Below are 20,404 nucleotides of genomic sequence, written 5' to 3' on the forward strand. Positions count from 1 at the left end.
CAAAGGTTATGCAAACCATGTCGCTGCATCCAGAGGGTTGGAAGAATCCAGTAGCATGGAGCCTTTATTTATTAGATATCGGATCCAGTTAAAAACATGACTCATGTCCAACAATACAGTGCTATGATTCTGGTAGCAGAGGGTGGAAATGAGCCAGAATCATCCCGAAAGCTTGGTGGGGGCAAAGATCCATAAGGTTTGGGGTCCTCAGGAACTTCTCCCCCTTGGGTCGTAACTGTTCTCCCTCTCCCCCTTTGTCTTTTGCGGTGGGCAGGCACACACCATGTACCAAGTGGGACTGATGGAGACCGACCAGCACATTGAGTTTTTCTGGGGGGCGCTAGAGATGTTCACACAGGAGGAGCTCTGCAAGTTCATCAAATTTGCCTGCAACCAGGAGCGCATCCCCTTCACCTGTCCCTGCAAAGATGGCGGACCAGACACTGCGCATGTCCCTCCATACCCCATGAAAATTGCACCTCCGGATGGCACTGCAGGTGAATGGGCCACTGGGCTCTGAAAGAGCTTTGTCTGCGCCTTTGGGGAAATGAGTATTTTTACCAAATCTCACCAAGCTGAGGACTAAGTTGACAGACAAGCGAACATCCTGAAATGTTGCAATGAGATCAGATTATGTTTCTGACATCACTTTGACTTTCAAAGCAACGGAACCAAATGGGAGTGAAACTCTTCTTGACTTTTGGGGGCATTGATTTGCTTTGCTGTGTTTGTAAACTTCCTTGATGTTTCATCAGGAAAGTGGTATATAAATTGACAGAAAGGCAAGACACACAATGCAAGAGAAGAAAGGGGCAGAGGGAGGGAAGACGAGAAAAAGCAAATACACAAAGTTCTTCTCCAGCTCAGGTGTTGAAGCATCATTTATATATGGGAGTTGCCATATATTTGCCCTAGTATCCCTCCAGATCTCTTTGTTTTCTGGTTTCAGAGTTTAGAATCAATGTCTTAAAGGTACCAAGAGCTGCTAAGAATGAAAAAAGCTCTTGCCTATGGGAGCAGATTTAACTGCTTCTTCTTTTCTGCGGTTCTTTGTAGGTTCCCCAGACTCGCGCTACATTCGTGTTGAAACCTGCATGTTCATGATCAAACTTCCTCAATACTCCTCCCTGGAGATAATGCTGGATAAACTCCGGTATGCCATCCACTACCGCGAAGACCCTCTCAGCGGCTGAGCTGCTGCACATCTTTAGGCAACGGGCGTCTTTGCAGAAGTCCTTGGAAGAGGCTCCCGCCCAGCTGAAAATTGACACCGAACGGCGACAAGGCGAGAGTTGAAGGCTGATTCTTTCCTCCAAACCTTTGCCTCTGCAATGGCACTTGCAGGGAGGCTTCCATTTCATACTTGTAGGCTTTTGTGGTGGATGGGTTGTCTTGTTTGTGAAATATTTCTAGGGTAAGTTTAGTACACAGACTGATGTTCACAAACCTTGAGATCCTTACCTTTCTTTCATAATTAGAAGAGTGCTAATCACTGAATGGGAAGTTAACGAAGATTTCAGCGCAGAGTTCTCCTCGCAATCAATTCTGAGTGCAAAAATGCAGCGGCTGCCGCACAGAAGCCATTGACACATAACAGAATCCTCACTGGGGCAATGACTGAAAATCTTCCCTTCCTGCAAGAGATGCAGGTGGCAACTTCAGAGCATTTCACACCTCCAGGTTTTGGTGGCGGGGATCCTGTTAATTCACACGTTTCATTAAAGAGAGGCTCTGTAGAAACAAGTTTCTGGGTTCCATCACACCACAAGTATGAAATACTCTTTTGCACACACACAGACATGGTTCAGTGGCTAAAATCCACCGGCCCTGCCTCTTGGCTTTCTACAGTTAGCAAAGCCAGTGGACGCACTGCGACATTTTTGTACTCAGAAATGATCATTCGGAAATTATTATTACTAAAATGTTGCATCCAGAAAGTGGGGGAGATGAGAAGCGTCTGACTTCCGAGGTAATGTTTTACTCTTTCTTGGGAAAGCTACAGGCACGATCCGCTCTGTCTTGCTGTTTTGTGGCTTTCTTTTTTGCTTCATTGGGCTTTCCACTGGGTTCCTACACAAAGGGAGCTACACAAGAGCGGAGCTGGGTGGAATGGGCCTATTGCAAGGTGCACCCTGCCTCAAGACCCATCAAGCAGACACATCTCCCCCCCCCTTTACTAATATGAAGTGTTGTGGGTCCTGAAGAAGGTAGTGTTGCTGGATTGATCCATTTCCGGGTTGCGTTCAAACCCAAGATGCAGTGCTATGTAGGAATTTAAGTGCCAGTACTTGGTTCTAAATCTTGTTTTCTTGGCCTGCGAAAGCCTCCCCCACAATTTTGCAAGCTGTAAGCTAGGGCCTGGCGGGAGACAAAGAGTCAGAATAATTTTGCTTGCCTGTAGCAACGGAACAGCTGTATTTATTGTATATAACTGTGAATACTGGTAATTATTTGGGCTGCATGGTGTGTGGAAGGAGCTCGGGAAAGAGTGTGAAAGGAAGAGTGTGACTGTTTTTAGAGTTAGACCTTGGCTTCCAGCTTCCATTGTCAGAGAAGAAGAACTCACACCTGTATCACTTTCAGCTCTCGAGCCTTGCCCATTTTCTGGCCAAAGTGGGCACAATGCGTTCAGATGAAAAACAAATGTGAAGGACATGCTGGGCTGAGCTTCACCCAAATCTGGCTGGTTTTGTTTTGTTTTGGAATTGCCCAGCTTTCTCTTAAGGGAACTTCTCGCTCAGTCAAATACCTCACAGGCCTTTCTGTTGCCAGCTGTGAATATGAGGAAGCTGTTGCTGCTGCCGTTCCTGCTGCTTCCTCCTCGAGGACGTAGGGACGTTGGGAGTCTCCACCCCTCGGCCCAGAAGCATGTGTGCTGTAAAGTGACTTGATGTATATTTATTTCAACTATTTATGGCTGCATTTAACAAAACAAAATGTCCTCCATGGTGTTTACACCCTGCCCGGCGTAAATGGAGTTTCTGTTTGGGAACATTTTGTATCCAAATCTTAAGCCCTTCATCTGCGTTGTGGATTCCTATTTTGGAAGAGCAGGTAGGGACAAGTTAAAGGGTGCTGCTAAGACTGAGCAAGTGGCAAAGAAATCTGCCCTGGACTTCCTGAACCCATCAAATTGGTTCTTGTTCACTGTACGAACATTGACTATATAGTCTGCAGTAAGAGTGTCTCTCACTAAATACTCTGGGTTGTGACTTTTTATTTTTAACTTGAATATTCATTCCGAATGTAAAGCTGTCCTAACAACAGCAGAGAATATGGATGTTGAGACATTTAAGCTTATGTTGAGGCATCTGTTTTGCTATTTATTACACACTGTTAACCTGTTTTAAGTGCTCTTGGTCAGGTATGAAATATCCAGGCTAAAAGGGAAATCTTACTACTTGTCTGCTCCTTAATCTTTTGCCTGGAAACAGCAACCCTGTGACCTCCAAGCTGCATTCACCTACAGAAAGTTAAAACTACTTGAGATGACGAATTGCAGGCTGCCTGATCTCTGGCTCATTTGGAGATGGGTTTAAAGCACTGTAGTTTTTAATTTGTATTTAATTACAGCAAACGTGTAAATATTTTGTACAAAAGGGAAAAGTGAGCCAAGGGATGCCATTCCTCTTGTGCAGAAGGGGCTCCCAAGTTCCTTCTTCTGCCCAAGGGAGATGAGCTACCAAGCTGACAAGTGTGTTTTGTTTGCCTTTTTTTGTTTTGTTAATTTATTCTCTGCTTTCCACACCTCGATTCTACTGCGAAGGTCTCCCCTTAGAACTGTTGTCCCTTCTCAACTATATCAGATACAACCTTAGCTTTCCTCCGTAAACCCACCACAGTGCTTTGCCCCTGAAAATAACATTGCAAGGTTAGTTGCCACTTGTTTTTCAGAAGTCTCTTTGGCTTTTCTTGTATTTAATAAATGCTTACTTTTGGTGGAAGTGTCCTTAAAGCTGCTTTATATTTGATCAGCTGGGCCTAGAGCATGTTTCCACACAGGCTTCCACTGACCTTCACCAGGCACTAGGAATCACTAGAACCAGAATGCCTCAAGGGGCAGAATGACAAACTTCCCACCCAGTTCTTCTGTGCAGGCTTTCAAAGCAGCATTGTTGATTGTGATAACTGTTTATGTATCTGTACAAACTTAACTGGACCAGTCCCTATGAAGTCAAGAAAGGAGAGGCCGGGCATTTGCCAAATCCACCTTGAAGCCCTTTGCAACACATAATATGTGCCAAAATGGCAAGCTAGTTGCTGAGAGCAGAGACTAGAGGTGGGCTGCCTTTTGTCATTTGGCTACTGAAAATGATTAGAGAGTGCGCAAAGATCTGTAACTAACTACTGCCAAGGCTCTGTCATACTTTGAATTCTGTTGCTAGACTTCATGTACCCACTGAGTTCTTCCAGAGGGAGTTCAGGGTGATCTTTAGCTGCATTAATAGAGCAGTCTAAGCAGTGAGCAGAGCTCTTCTGTTTTTCTACCGTCCTTTTTGCATCCTCCACTATCTCACAGCCAGGGCTCTGTAGATGAGGGGATTTTGGCAGTTCTCATAGAATTGTAGGATCAGAAGGGATTCGGAGGGTCATCTAGTCCAACCCCCCTGCAACGTAGGAATATCATTGCCCTGTTTTGTGTGGTTTTTTTTTTTTTTTACCAAGATCAAGGAGTGAGTTTGGGGCTCTGTTTGGACACCGTTTTGAAACAACACGGCAGCTTGAACCTGCTGATGCCACCACCTCCCCAAACTGACTTCTGCAAGTGAGGTGCATGTGGTTCAGGCTGCTACTTCCCATAATGCAGTAGAGGCGGCGGCAGCTGTGGTGTGGGAGGTGATGGCAGGGGCCTAACCGCCACTGAGCTCTGGTGTATTGGGGGACAAAAGTAGACTATTGTATACATTGGCACCTCAGGTTAAGAACTTAATTCGTTCTGGAGGTCTGATCTTAACCTGAAACTGTTCTTAACCTGAAGCACCACTTTAGCTAATGGGGCCTCCTGCTGCTGCCGCTGTGCCGCCGGAGCACGATTTCTGTTCTCATCCTGAAGCAAAGTTCTTAACCCGAGACGCTTTAGGTTACAGACTCCGCTAACCCAGAAATAGTACCTCGGGCTCACAAGTTAGATATGCGTAAATTGTGGGATTACCGGAAAGAGAACAGTGGTGATTTTCCCTTCCCAAACTTCCGAATTTTCAAGTGCACAATGGTAAGGAGCCCAGCCCACCATTTCAAGGGTGCTTGTTAAATGAAGTAACTCGGGCAGAGACCATACGCCCCTTTGGACGGCAAGTGATGGAGCAGTGGGTCACATGAGGACACAGCAGGGACTGCTGCAGTTTGAGAAACTGCTCCTCTGGTTTATATTTTCATATGTGTCATCTAACAAAATGGTACCTTGGGGGGGGGATTGGTTTTGAGTTCAAATCTCAATCTATTCAGTATATTTTGAAGCACAGTTAAAACAGGTGGAGGATGACAAAAACTCTGCTACCGCACAGGACGCAAGAACGACGAGATACAAAGTTTATTACAAGAAATTTGAGACAGTCTCCAGTATAGCAGAATAATCAGCATAAAGAGAATGAACAGAAGCCTGTCTTGGTTTTGTTGTTGTTGTTTTTACAGAAATGAAACTGGGCACTTCTGGTATTAAAGATAGGCTATATACACACGAGTGGCAGAATAATGAAATGTTATGGCTTTTCCCTGTGCTTCTTTTTCCTCCCATTTGGTTACACACTCCTGACTGGGGAAATAGATTGCCAAGTGCACTTAGAGCACCAAAAGTACAGGTTAAGAAGCCCAATCAGTTGAGCTTAAGCCAAAGCAGCAACCAACCCAGGCTCCCTCACAAGGCCTTGCCTGGTAGCTGCTAGGCCAGCCACAAGTCTAAAACACACAACCCCGTGTGTCATTAACGGCGCTGCACACGGACAACACCTCAAGGCTGAGCATTTTAAGCAGAACTTCTACAAGACTCTCAGCTCAGTTGTTTTGACTATAGGACACATTTGAATCTGACCCCCCCCCCCTACAGACACACACCCTGGCCCTTACCTCAGAGCACAAGGACATTGCACATTTTTAAAAAGCAGCCCTAAATCAGGAGAGAAGGGTTCCTGCCACCACTTCTCTGGCCTGCAGCTGTGGTTATGATCACCCACCTCCCTATCCCTCTCCCCCACCCCCCGCTGCTAAATCAGTGTCACACTGAAACCAGCCCTACTGCAGCCAGACCTTATGAGGGGACAGAAGCAAAGGCAAACCCACTTGCCCTGGGAAGGCCCTTTCCCTATTGCTCTTTGTCCGGGTAGTCCGATTCAGCTTGCCACGGTTTCACCTGCGAAAGAGAATGGCAGGAATTGAAGGAGGGCAGTATCTGGGCAGCAAGGAGGAGACAGAGCAATCTGCAACTAGAATTTTTCTCCCCATTCAGAAGTTCTGTAGCATTGCCTTGTCAGAACTACAGCTCAAACTTCAAAGCACATGCACAGTCATGTCCTGGTTCTATGGGAGTCCAAGAAAAATCATACAGAAAGTAAGGTACGATGGCACAGATCTCAACTTGCGTTTTTAAAATGAGCAAGTTTGAGCCTCATAGTTGCAAAGGTATGATTGAGTGCATGGGTCCAGTGTTGGAAAGACCACAGAAGCCAGATGACTGAAAGACAAGATAGATAGCTTCAGTGCCCCCTTCAAGACTTCAGAGGCAGAATATGTGGCTGCAGACTTTGATAGAAAAAGCTTTAACACACTAAAAGGGCGCTTTCATTCCTTTTTGCTTGAGAGGGGCACTCTTCACATTCACACAGCAAGGAATGCCTCTAAAATGGCACACAGCATTCAAAAATATAACCTCTGAAACAAAGTATGCTTTTTCCTGTCCTACTTGTACAGTGGTACCTCGGGTTAAGTACTTAATTCATTCCGGAGGTCCGTTCTTAACCTGAAACTGTTCTTAACCTGAAGTACCACTTTAGCCACTTTAGCTGCCCCGCCGGAGCACGATTTCTGTTCTCATCCTGAAGCAAAGTTCTTAACCTGAGGTACTATTTCTGGGTTAGTGGAATCTGTAACCTGAAGCGTATGTAACCCGAGGTACCACTGTATGTGCATTTATGTAGAAACAAGCAATTGGTTTTAACTAATTTGATCAACTAGGACTGCAATGATACAGCCCGTAGGATATGTTGGATCTTCCTCACTGATGTTGACTCTCTCCTCTCAGCCCCTATAGAAACCCCTAACTGGTCTCAGAACTGATGCAGATAGGACCAAGGAGAAGGACAACTAGGGAAGAGCTTGGCTCCAAAGCTAACTCAATAGCCCAACACACTCCCAACCCTGGCAGAGATTTAGAGCCGCTCAGGAGCCAGCCTCCATCTCTCCCTCTGATTTCCCTCCCATAATTATCAATGGGAGGGAAATGGCAACAATTTTCTGCCCTGTTGATGAGAGGCCAACAGGGGCCTTTGGGATGAGGCAGTTGAAGTACCTCTGGTTTTTGCTTCCACCTTAGGAATGCAACCTATGATTTATTTGGGGTTGGGGTGACAGCCCTAAAAATGTATGTGCGTCAGCGCAGGAGTTTTGATTATTTGAACTCGCAGAGAACCATGAGCCTGAAGAGAGAACTGGAGCCCGCCACAGTTCTTACCTTGGTGTTGTTGTAACGGGAAGGGCTAGCAGGACTCCTGACACCTTCTCTTCTCAAGCTGTGGGAGCAAGGGGGGAGAGAGAAAGAGGTAAGGCAACATTTGCCATTGGAATCTAAAACTTCCTTCACTTCAACATTATTAAGCAACTTTATTAAAAGGTTTCTAACGTGACTTTCAGGACTCAACCCTCCCAGAGTAGTTCAAGCTTTGTTTTAGGATTTTGTAACAAAGCAAAACTACAAATCTACCAAACAGTCCTTGAATTAATGGTCAAGAGCAGCACATCAATGAAGTGCAGAGTGTAACAAGAAAGTCTTTAATAAGAACCAGCATCCTCTTCAACAGAGGATCTGCTACTGCCTCCAGTCAAAAACCACCTGAGCAAAAGCCCCCACAAAGTATTTTTAGAGGAAGCCCAGGATGCTGCACAGAAGTTAGAGCACAGCTCCCCTCAAGACCAGTTAGTGAGGAACAGGAAGGACTCAGACACCACTACGTCCACATGGTCCTGCCAATGGGAGGAGATTCACACCAGGAAGTTCTGTACTACAGAGAATTTGGTTCTGCCATTAACTTACAGGCAAGAAACAGATTTGTAGCTTGATAACAAGATAAACAGCCCCTTCCTCAAGCAACCAGCATCTACCTGGGCCGTGCTGGAACTGTGACAGGGAAGCTGGGCACATAGCCACTAGGAGAGACAGTGAAGGGACAGCGCCTGGCGGGGAGGGGGGCAGCTGCATGGTCACTCAGCACTCTTCCACGACCACCGCCAATACCCAGCTCCTTGGGTTTGCTTCGTTCTGAAGGCCCAAGATTGTCGTCTCTTGTGTTGTTGGGAGGGGCCTGCTGAATGTGTCTGGCAGCCACCAAGTTGTTGCGGGAGGGATTCCCTCTGATGGGGTAGGGAGGCTTCTGCTGCCTGAACTCCTCAAGGTACTGAGGTGAGATTTCCCCTGAAGCAGGAAACAAAGAAAGTGAGGAACTGCGCTGGAGAGAAATGGCCAGAGATATGGAGCAGGCTGGATCTGGCCCCAAGAGATGACCTGAACTAGCTGCACAGGCTGGTTGATGTTAAAACTGCCCCAGGCACTACAGCCAACAAACAGTTCACCTTCAAAGAGGATGAACAGCAACACTGTCCAGCCACTGAGAATTTTATTTAGAAAGAATTATAAAGTACTTAATTGAAGAGTCATCTAGGTGGTGCATAATTAAAAACAAAAACAGGGATAAAATCCACAAAGCTTTAGAAAAACTTACACAAAACAATAAATTAAAACAGATTTAAAAAATCAGTAAAACTTTTAAAACAAATCTACGTAACAAAATCATATGTTTGGGTAGACTTGCTGAAATAAATGCTTTTAGCAGGCATCCAAAGCAATATGGTGAGGGCACCTGCCTAAGATCAATTAGGCAGGATGTTCCAAAGCGCAAGTGCTGCCACGCTATACAAGATCAACTCCTTGAAAATTTAATCCTCTGGGCTTTAATCCAAAGGGTTGCATGTCCATTGGCTGCAAGTGTAGAGATACACCAAGCGCCACAATAAGCAGGAATGGAAACAAACCTGCATATTACTCTACCACAGTGCAATGAAATGGCAAGTCTCTGCAAATGAGGTGCACAGATGCCCTTTGGCAAACACAAGTCGGATCATCCACCATTTCCAAAACTGTGCTACTGTGGGCAGCAAAGCAGGATCTCCTCCTCTGCTCTCCTGAGCTCTTAACCTGAGAACCTGCTTGGCTTGCCAATGACAATACCTTGATGCCGGATCCGTCTTCTAGGCAGATCTGGCGAGCTTGTTCTCTCCAAGTTATCCACAGCCGGAGTTCCTTGCTGTGATGGGGCTCTTCCTATTGAGGGGGCAGTGGCTGGGCGCAGGTCACACTGGTCCTGGATCAATAAACAAAGCCGGTTATTTGGGGGCCCTTCCCAAAGGAGGAGCGAGTTGGCTTGCCTGCAGCGCACCCGCCACAAGGGACAAACTCAAGGCAAGCTCTCTGTACCTGGTGATGGAAGAGGATCTCTTCTTCCAGCTGGACGCCACAGAATTCACAAGGGAGCATGAGGCTGCTGGAGGAGTCATGCTGCAGAGGAACGGTTTCCCTGCTGCCAGCAGACTGACTGCTCTGCAGCTGTTCCCAGAGATCCTGAAGACGGTCAGCCTGAGGGACAAAAGAGCTTCTCTTGCTGAAGGATGCCAAAGCGCTGACAGGACTGCAGCCAGTCTGTTATATAGAAAATGGAAGGGGGGGGGACTTACATTAGTTTACTTCTTCTAGAGATCCCCACGACACAAGGCAAGCAAGCATATCAGACACAGCCAGCAAAGCTATAACAGGACAGGAACAGACACTGCTTTTCAGTTACTATCAGAAATACCTGCTTTTAAAGATGAGATTATACACACCCCTTTTGCTTCCAATCATAACAAGAGTTTGCTGTTTCAATTTTGTATCATCATCTACTAATCTAGATAATTTGGGGAGAAAGCCTCACAGAATGCTTTTTTGAAATTCTCAGATTTGTTTCATGACAGTGTCTCTAAAGGTGATAATTCAGACACTTCAGTTGTCAACTAAAAACACAGTCATTATAAGTATAATACAATACTTTATATTTTGAAAAGAGGTCTGTCTGACTGTTCTCTATGTGTTAGGACGCCTCTTGCGATATTGTCGCCAACATTTTCAACCCTATATGGCTGAGAGGAGGAAGGAGAGACTGCATCTCTTCCCCAAACAACACTGTAAAGTAAAGGTAAAGGTACCCCTGTCCGTACGGGCCAGTCTTGACAGACTGTAGGGTTGTGCACTCATCTCACTCTAGAGGCCGTGAGCCGGCGCCGTCTGAAGACACTTCCGGGTCACGTGGCCAGCGTGACGAGGCTGCTCCGGCGAACCGGCACCAGAGCAGCACACGGAACGCCATTTACCTTCCCGCTAGAAAGCGGTACCTATTTATCTACTTGCACTTAGTTGTGCTTTTGAACTGCTAGGTGGGCAGGAGCTGGGACCGAACGACAGGAGCTCACCCCGCCACAGGGATTCGAACCGCCGACCATGCGATTGGCAAATCCTAGGCGCTGAGGTTTTACCCTCTAAACAACACTGTAGGAGGGTTTAATCCTGCTGGGTACTACTTTGCCAGTATGTTCCCTGCAGCCAGAAAACTACCCTTGGTGGACACAACTGCTGGTATCCAAACATAGACCAAAATCTGGTCCTCAAGCTCAGGAGCCATCGTGCCAAAATGAGCAACAGTATCTTCAGAATTGTCCAAATCAGGGCAGCTTGGAATGGTTCAGTCCACCAACAGTATCCAAACACAAGACAAAAACTGGCTCCTCCATCTCGTGAATTGTTGCACCAATGCTATCACAAGAGGCACCTGAACACAAGGGGAACAGATAGACAAACCTCTTTCCAAACCAGATAGTAGATGACAGCTATAGCTTTGGCCCAGTTGTCATGAACTACCCAACTTTGCCTTCAGTGCACTGGGGAAGCCATAAGAAAGGACCACCTGCCCCATCTGAATATCTGCCAATTTCGCCCTTCTAACAGCATGAAAAAAATATGTGATATATACAAAACCTGATGAAGGATTAGTTCTTCCTCAGGGAACAGCTTCTCACAAAACTCACAAGGCAGCAGTGTTTCACCTGCAAAGCAAGGAAAGACAAGGTTACCTAACTCATCTAGCTGCCACCTCTTTGGAATTTCTATCAGTCACACTCATATGCAAGGCACTGTACAAACACAACCCTCTGTCAAACAACCGAGGAGGCAGATGACTCTTCCTCCCATTTTATAAAGCCCACTGGCTGATAATGAGTTACCTTGAGTCAGCCAGCAAATCTGTAGCCAAGAATAGACCTCAGCCCAAACATTTAGCCACATTAGTAAATTAACTCTCTGATGCAAAAAGTTTACTTCAGGGCACTTCAGTAAAAAAAGAAGGAAGGAGGGATCAGAATACTCAGAGCATTCTTCAGGTTGGGGGATTTCACAAGAGCCTTCGACAAACTCAAGCTCCCTCTGCTCAAGGTCAAGAAGTTCCATCTCATTCCAGAAAAAAAGTGATTCTCAGTACTTCTCCACTCATTCCACCCTCCACCCCGCCCCCCATTACTTAAGGCCCTATTTTCATTATCTGTGCAGAAATCACGAGATTTCTCACACAGTAATTTCCACAATGCTTAAGATTGGGCAAGTTGGTAAAAAAAATCCCAACTTGAAGTCCTACCAGCACCTCTACAAAATCAATTTTTAATAAATAAATATGCATGCCACTTTTCAAGACAAGTCTGAGAGCAGTTTACAACCACATCAGCACACAACAAATACTTTTTTGGGGGGGGGAATGTTATATAAAAATATATATTACAAGCAGCACTAAAAGACAAAATTACGCCAACGAAACACAGGCAATCTCGCCTCTCCCTTCTGGAACAGAGATCCCCTCCTGCCCTCGAGTCTTCCCCTTCCAACCTTGGCAGCACTTTTGCACCCCTCACAGAAGCCAAAGCCTTTACAACATTCTCCTAATGGTTTCAGCCTGCAACCATTTCATGACATCACAGCACCTCAACCAATGACTCTGAGCAACAGCAAATGTTTACTTACCTTTGGGCCAGTTTAAAGCATTATTAGCAGGTGCCAGCATACCCTGAGAGAAGATATCAGGGTCATCTGCATCAACGAAGTCCTCAGCTGCTTTAGCTCTGGCGGGGCAGATATTTTTCCAGCGATCCCTCCGGATCTGTGTGCCACTGTGCTCATGAGAGCTGTTTTCCTGCTGCAAGCTAAGAGCCAGCAGGTAATCCAGGTTGCAATCTGGCTCTCCACCGAAAGGCATGGGGGCTGTCATCTTTTCCAGGTGGACTTCATGGGACAAAATATAACCAAATGTTAGAAACAAAGGTAGACCATCATCATGATCGTTGTCTGACCTTCCATTTGTAAAAAGAAGATCAGCACAACATACCCAAAGATGGGCTTACATTTTTCAGAACATGCAAAAAGGTTGCTGGAAACTGTATTTCAAGAAAGCAAGCCAGAGAAGGAGAGCCAATACCCCCTGAAGGCAGGTGATTTGAGCATCTGCAATACACCAATTGTGCTGCCAGCAGTCGGGGGGGGGGAACCTTAGGCCTGGGGGACATATGCAGCCCTCCAAGGCTCCCTAGCTCATCCTCTGGGTTCTCCCTACACACCACATCCCCTCTGCACTCTCCTGGAGTCGTCCCTGGCTGGAATGTGTACTTGAACTATGATGAAGCTACCCAACAGTCTCTCTGCCCCAGAGGGTTGAAGTCATTACACCTCGGAACTGCCAGCATGGCCAACTTTTCTCCCTCCTAGCTGCCAGGAAACAGCAGCAGGATCTTCCAGCAGTAATAAAATGACTGCTGGTTGAATTTAAACAGTCCCAAGATCCATCCACCAACTGCCCATGTAAACATACCCAGAGAGGATAAAATTTAGGACACAGCATGAAAATTTGGGAAGGGTTTTTGCCACTGGGAAGAGGGGCACAAAAAGGTTAGATTCAATTAACCGAGAATGCACTCTTGAACATTAATGTGTGAGGGAGGTAGGGGGCACATTGTAAAATGCCAAGTATTCTTTTTAAAAGTGATCATTTGCTGCCATTACCTTGATTCTGATCCGGCTGCGACAGAGCAACGTTCCTTCTGCTGCGCTCACTGGGCAGCTGGTCACCCGAGAGACAGTTATAAAGCCTACTTTCAGGAAACCGGCTCAACCTTGGCAGGGATCGCGCAGAGTTGTCTTGATGGAGGACATTCCTGACTGTTTGAACGCTATGCAAAACTGGTTCGGAGTTTAAGCAGGGCCGGGCTTGGCTGACTCTTGCTTCCTCAGCCTCCCTCTTGCAGTCCTCAGGGTGCTCCTTCAGATCTCGGAGCAAAATGTTGCGGCTGCATCTGCTACATCGCTCAGTTCGAGCACCACAGTAGTCCTCATGGTCCTGGAGTTTGTTGAATGCAAGCTCAATATCACAGTGCTGGCAGGCCACGGGGCGCAAGGGACACTTTGCAGCCTATGGTAAGACAGCAAGGAAATTGTGCATAAGGTCATCGTCTGAGCAACCTCTTTGCATTTGTCTGGCCGTCAGCCTCAGCCAGCACAGGCCGAAGGAACAAGCATGGAGTTTTAACATCCTGAAGCCAGCTCACCTGCACAATTAGGATGGTTTAAAGGAGCTGCATTTGCTGTTGTGAATACCAGCATCAGTTTATCAAGGGCACTGAATCAGACTTGCAAGGGGCCAGTGACCATTAGGGTGAACGCATGGCAAAATAAATCCCAAGAGCGAGCTGCAATCTCACTCCTTGGCTTTGGTGCACCACACCAGTGTAGTCACACAATCCACAACACATGGCTGCTTTGCAACCTCCATTTTAGAAATGGATTTTTAATATAGAGTTAGGTGGGGCCAGCGCTTTTTTCTGGGGGGACAGCAGGGGTACACATACCCCTAAACATTTTGTGAATCTTTGTACTTTTGTCCATTTACTGTATTTATTTTTCCCAATTGGTGGTATAAAATGGTGATTTTCTTGAGTCAAAATGAGAGTACCCCTAAACATTTTTTTTAGAAAAAAAAGCACTAGGTGGGGCCATAGTGCAGGTTGGTAAAAATGCCAACCCACAGAAGCAGCCCTTAATAGGCACTTAAGAAGCTCCATTATACCAGCAGCTAGCCCTGAAGCCCATCTCGGGGCCCCTCTCCTCTGTAGGGAAGAGCCTGGATCCTGCACTATGCCACCAACTCTCTTCCTGTTTACGAAAAGCTCCCCTGCTTGTGACTGTTGCTCTCCACAAGGAACCATGTGCAAGTGCCTTTAAAAAATCTTAATAGCCTGAAGGCTTGCACACATCATCCACTCCTTGCAGTTTTTGTTAGTCCCTCCCTGCATCATCAGGTAAAGACAAGTCAATGATATGCTTACTAACCACATGCTCCTGCAAAAGACCACTGTCCATCTTCATGCTGCACTTACAGACAACCTGAGATTGAAAAACAAGCAGACACACAAACCAGCATGTGATTAAACCTGCCTACCAGGGAGAAGCTGTTGCATAAAGGGGGAAAGGGGCTGCTTGTCACCTGCGTGTGCTCCAGCTCCAGGTGACTCCTCATTTCTGATTTTGGGAAAGACTCCTTGCAGATATGACATACCCCTAGGTTTCGACTGCAATGGATCTCATGGATGGTGAAGTTTGCCAAGGGAATGTCTTTTTTGCTGGAAACAAAACAGGCAAGGTGCAAAAGATAACAGGGACTTGTGGTTTAGAACAGTGTTCTCCAACCTTGGGTCTCCAGCTGTTTTCGGACTGCAATTCCCATCATCCCTGACCACTGGTCTTGTTAGCAAGGGATGATGGGAGTTGTAGTCCAAAAACAGCTGGAGACCCAAGGTTGGGGAACACTGGTTTAGAACACTGATTTGGAGTAGAGCTGCTGGGTGAGGAAGGCGCAAAAGAAATGATTTTTTAAAAGAAAGCGAACCCAAGCAAACCCTGCAAGGTCAACCAGTATTACTTCGTATTGCCATCTGCGTGGCACTGAAGCTGCAGCCACAGTCCACAGAGAGAGCATATGGCAGTAAGGGATTTTGCAGTCCTCAGCTCAGTCTTTTGGGCACTATTTAATTCATTCCCCCTTCCATGGACCAGCAGGGATGTTCTCTCAGGAGACAAAGCTCACATCTCCAGAGAGTGAAGGAGAGAAAAGCCACAATTACACACCAGCTCCTGAGTCAGCTGCACTAATCCCATCCTCCACCATAACCAGTCTCTCCGCCGCCCCCGCCCCCATCCACACTCACACAACCATAAGCCAGGATTTCTGGCTTCTTGTGGTTTACCATGAAGGAGCAGCATGTGTATGCATACTGTACAATCACTCCAGTTAGTGCAAGTATGAAAATAAGAAAGCCATGATTTGTTGTTATTTCCAAACCAGGGATCAGTTTGTTTCTCCCTAGCCAGCTACAATCCATAAACCAATATGAATATTTGATTAAGATGGGCTAGCAATTGTGGCTTGTTGAGAAGAAACAAACAACAACCCCAGATTGGGACACAATAATTCTTAAATTATTTTTCCTGCCGAAAATTTTCCATTTCACATGTTCATTAGCAGCAGTGAATGGATGCCAATTGCAAATAAATATTAAGCACGGATGACAACTTCCAAGATCTTAGCTTTGTTTACTAAAACAAGTAAAGTAAACATGATAAATTAGAGCAATGGTTCTGAAACAGAGCTAATCAGCCAACCCAATTGAATACACACAGAGTTGGCAGTTACTGAAACCAACAAGTTTCCTTTCTTACCAATTGTTGCAGAGTTGGGTTTCACTTTCCTGTTCCACCACGGCAGCCATCGCCCTGCTGTTCAAGGAACTAAGGAGGGGAGAAAAATAGGCACTATCTTTTTGTTTCCCAGGCATGCTTACTCATTCCCTTCCTACTCAGAATCACTTTCACAGAGGGCTCCCCTAGTGCTTATCAGCAGGATCCCTTCTTGTCCCAAGAGTTTAAGCAGCAGTCAAACAGCCCTTTTGACAGCATAATTGCCCTGAAACCAATTTCATCTCATTGAAGCCCACGAGCTTAAAGGAAACACAGACAAGCTGTGAGTCTCATCACTGCTTGCCAATTTATGCTTTCACACAGAGTTGGAAGGAAAGCGGCAACATTTCTTTTTTTAGAAATAGCACAAACATTGACAAAGCCATCGTTCTTTTCCATAGACTCAACACAGTCCTGCATGGACCATTGTCACTGAACCTTCTAGAACTCTATGAGGTACATGAGGAATTCTCTCACTCTCCCCTCAGCTAGGTCTCCTCCTCCATGCCTAGCCTTGTGTTTATGCTGAAGGATGAGGAGCCTGTGTCATATGGCACTCTGTCCTCTTTTGTGAAATGTGAAGCACAAGATACTTCCAGAAGCAGCATGCATTTTCAAACACACCAATTTGAAAGGAAACCCTAAGGCAGCTTACCTGAGACAAGCTGACTAAAAAGAGCAGTACAGAACTCTTGAGTGAAGGCAACTGATCAGATCCTCAGTGACTAAAAGAAAAGGGTAGGGGAAAGCAAAATGTACTTTTGTGACACTTTCCTGCACATTTTAAAAGAAATTATTGGGAATGCAAATATTTTAAGTTAGGAGACTACAACAGACCCACCAAGAACCATAATCCCCATACCTACTTTCAGAGATGGGTATCTCAAAGCATTGTGAAAAGAGAGGGGATGTGTGCTCAAGGGCTAAATATGCTCAGGATCTTTGGTAGGTGTGCATTATGTATGGGTGGAATCAATATTCACCCCATGCAGCTCTTCTGCCAGAGAGGATGACCAAATGTGAACCCTCTCTCACAGACCCAACTTCCTCCCCAAATACATCATCTCCTGTTTAGCCACTAGCTGTCACAGGGTAGAAATCTGGCACTGAAATATACTCAGAGTCGCAAAGTGATTTCATGCTCTTTATTCAGCTCATAGTGGTGAGGAGGAATGAAAGTCCCCTCAAAGTATCTGTTTTATATACATTATTTACACAATGGGCTGCACATGATTGGCTAATTCCGGAATTCTACTGTAAGCCAATCAGGTTGTGGATTCACTTCTATCTGGAGCATGATTGGGTAGTTCCTGCCAACCAATCATACTGCTGCATTGTTCTAGGACCAATCAGACTGCTGCATTCTGAATCCTATTGTTCTAGGACCAATCAGACTGCTGCCTTTTGGATCCTATTGTTCTAGGACCAATCAGACTGCTGCAGTTTGGATCCTATTCAACTCAGTACATAACAGGCACCATCACCACCCTGTACTTACAAGAGTTGGAGGTGAGAAACCTGGACATGTTTGTTTCTTTGGTGGCAAGTAGTAGTAGTAGTAGTAATAATAATACTGTAGCCTACTGCCTTGCTGTACAACACACTGAGTGCTATATGAACGCTTAATATTTTTCATTACAGCAACACTTTACAGCAGTTAAGAGTGCTTTGCACATACTATATAGTTACAGGAGAAAGAATCTTTTCTTATCTTTTAACAACATATGGCATGCTGCCTTCCACAGTTTGATGCCGCAATCCTACACATGCTTACTAGAGAGCAACTCCCTCTGACTTCCTTCTTAGTAAACATGCTTAGGATTGTTCAGCGACAGGTACCTAACAGAAAAAAAGCTTTAAAATAAAATTTAACAAAGAATACACACCCAATTTGTGTGTGGTGAGGGGAGAAATATGAGAAACATTTATTTTTTTTTAGAAAAATCACACACAGAGCGTAGTATCAAAACTCCCCTGCCCTAGAAAAGGGCTTCTCCCCATCACCCCTTCTAGATTAGTCTGGGGCTGGGGGAGGCAACCTTAGACTCACCCAAGTTGAAAGCAGGGTGGGTGGACATCCCCACTCCCAACATGTGCATCCCAACTCTTTTCTTTCTCCAAAAAGGAGTCCCCATACACAATCCCAGCCTCAGCCAAGAAGAGCCTTATAGCAGTCACTTCCTCTCAACCAAGCCTACCCCATGGGGTTGTTCGGAGCATAAAGAGAACATAACCATATCTGCCTCTGAGCGGAATATAACTGAGACAAACAAAAGCAACACTACACGGGTGTCAAACTAAGGCGAGGGCGAGCCGGGGCCAGATCCCTACCTAGGGACAAGCAGCTCTCTCAGCAGCCTCTGGCGGGTCAGCAACCCCATAAGCCTAGCGTTCCCTCCTCATACAGAGGTCGTATTTTTAATTTTATTATGTTGTAGTAATGGGTCGAAAACACTCTCCCCGGTTATTAGGGGCTGGAGCAAAGACTCCACCTGCTTTTTAGCCGGAGCTTGTAGCTTTCCTATGTGCAGTTGCTTTGCCAACCGATTCTCCAATAAACAGCCTCTTGTTCTGGGCCTTCAAGGGAGAGAGAGAGAGGCTGTCATGCACTAAGCAGGAAAAGAAGAGAGACCTTGGGAGGGTCAAAGGGGGTGACCCGAAGCCCCCTCTAAAGAAAGGATGAGGGTGATTACAGATACCTATTGTATTTATAACCCGCCTTTTTCTCCAAGGAAATTGAAAGTGGTGTTAAAGTGGTTGGGGTTTTTTTGAGGGGGGAGGGGAGGCAAAAGGATGTCCTCAAATAATGAAGGGCGGTACTGTATGTGAATTTATATTAATATCTATGAAAGACGGTATATTAATGTAATAAATGAATAGAATAAAATCATCATAGAACAATGCAGAATATTTTAATTATTGCATAAAGTTTATACACCGCTTTGCGAAAAGAACAAAATAATGGGGTTGCAGTAAAAAAAAACACCCCACAATTAAAACATGTTCTTAAAATGATATGAATATGTATAATAGCAGGTGGCAGGTGAAAACATTAGAGAACAAAACTGAAAGGGAGTTTGAAGCGACTCCCAACCGGAGCATTAAGAGGGTCCTAAAACCGCACAAACACCGGCGCCCCTCCCCACATTTCCTCTCAGAGGGGCCCCATTTCCAGCCCCCGAGGGACGCAGATACCCACCAATGCTTCCCTCACGGGCTTCGTCCGCTCCTTCCACTTCTTCTTCTCCGCCTCAACCCGTTTCCCTCACAAAACGCAGGCAGGATCCCGAAGCCGCCTCAGCGCTTCCTAACCCGCCCTCCGAATCGCAATTGGACGGCGGCGCCTCGCCGGTTGGCCTGCTCCGAGCTCTTATTGGCCGGAGGACTTGCCAAACGGGCCCGCTTCATCCTACCCCTCTTCCGATTGGCTCCTAAAGGTGCTCGTTTAATCGCGTGGAGCGGGGAAGCGGGTGTCCCGCCTCCCAGCTCTTCTTCTCTTTGCTCCTCCCCCTCCCCACCCTCAGTCGCCGCTCTCGGCTCCGGCCGGGTGACGTCACAGCGCGCCGTGCCCCTTTCCTCTCGCCCTGACTCCTGATTGGCCGGCGGCAGGGAGTGTCGCGGGAGGGGAACCCGGAGGGGAATCCCGAGGCGCCGGAACGCAGCTACCGCCTCTCCCCGCGGAACGGCGCCCTTTCGCAGGCGGGCTTGCAAATCGCACTCTTCGAGCAGGGCAGAATGCAGAGCAGCCGCGTGTTGGGAAGATGGTTTGCGCCTCTTCCCCTTGATTTCCTACCTGGGGAAGTGAAAGCATCTGCTCCTCTTCCTGGTTCCAGCTGCCTCTGCCCTTGACCGGGATATTCTTCTCGTTCCCACTCCCGTTCTGCTCCCGGCAGGCGCTTGATTGGCCGCTGCAAGAACAGGACGCTGGACTGGACGGGCCGCTGCTCAGACCAAACAAGGCTCTTGCGAGCTTTTCGTTTGGGCTGACTAATATGTGTTTTTTTTTTAGAAGACACAGCCTGTCTTCGCATGCAGGGAAAATCCCTAATCGACTCACTGAGGGTTTGTGAAACATCAGCTGCGTCACTTGGCTTAGTAGGCAAGTTGAAGCCGTTTCCGGGGGTGTGGATGCTGTCATAGAGTCAGAATTAAAGAGCTGGCCTGGAAGGGACCCCGAGGGTCATCTAGTCCAACCCCCTGCAATGCAGGAATCTCAAAAGGCAGTTTCCCCTCCAATTGGAAACCATACCGGACCCTGCTTAGCTTTGCAAATGTGCTAGATTTATTGCTGCACCACTAGCATACTGACAGCTTCTACTGGTGAGAGCTGAGTTCAGAATGGAC

The 20,404-nt window shown here is 46.4% G+C and overlaps 2 protein-coding genes across 9 annotated transcripts in view; one reads left to right on the forward strand and one right to left on the reverse strand.

Annotated features, from left to right (window-relative positions):
* HECTD4 (HECT domain E3 ubiquitin protein ligase 4) overlaps positions 1–3,944 on the forward strand; it is a 117,101-nt gene extending 113,157 nt beyond the window's left edge. For all 7 annotated transcript variants that reach the window (XM_053401190.1, XM_053401191.1, XM_053401195.1 and 4 more), the window contains exons 75-76: positions 275–497; positions 1,057–3,944. In XM_053401190.1, coding sequence (XP_053257165.1) covers positions 275–497; positions 1,057–1,193 — 360 coding nt within the window. In that variant the 3' untranslated portion in view covers positions 1,194–3,944. The remainder of the gene's footprint in view (positions 1–274; positions 498–1,056) is intronic.
* Positions 3,945–5,515: 1,571 nt separating this feature from the next.
* Positions 5,516–19,955, reverse strand: TRAFD1 (TRAF-type zinc finger domain containing 1). Of its 2 annotated transcripts, none has more exons than XM_053401223.1 (13): positions 19,854–19,955; positions 16,716–16,785; positions 16,043–16,111; positions 14,811–14,946; positions 14,657–14,710; positions 13,334–13,739; positions 12,302–12,559; positions 11,270–11,337; positions 9,680–9,901; positions 9,434–9,566; positions 8,311–8,620; positions 7,664–7,721; positions 5,516–6,346 (listed from the first exon to the last, which is right to left on the reverse strand). In XM_053401223.1, the coding sequence occupies exons 3-13, from the start codon at positions 16,090–16,092 to the stop codon at positions 6,299–6,301; spliced, it is 1,743 nt and encodes a 580-aa protein (XP_053257198.1). In that variant the 5' UTR covers positions 16,093–16,111; positions 16,716–16,785; positions 19,854–19,955; the 3' UTR covers positions 5,516–6,298. The 2 variants fall into 2 exon arrangements, with proteins under 2 accessions (XP_053257198.1, XP_053257197.1); XM_053401222.1 differs by lacking the exon at positions 19,854–19,955 and adding an exon at positions 19,260–19,385.
* Positions 19,956–20,404: the final 449 nt, after the last annotated feature.

The sequence above is a fragment of the Podarcis raffonei genome, chromosome 8, assembly GCF_027172205.1.
Source record: "Podarcis raffonei isolate rPodRaf1 chromosome 8, rPodRaf1.pri, whole genome shotgun sequence".
Taxonomy (NCBI): Eukaryota; Metazoa; Chordata; class Lepidosauria; order Squamata; family Lacertidae; genus Podarcis; species Podarcis raffonei.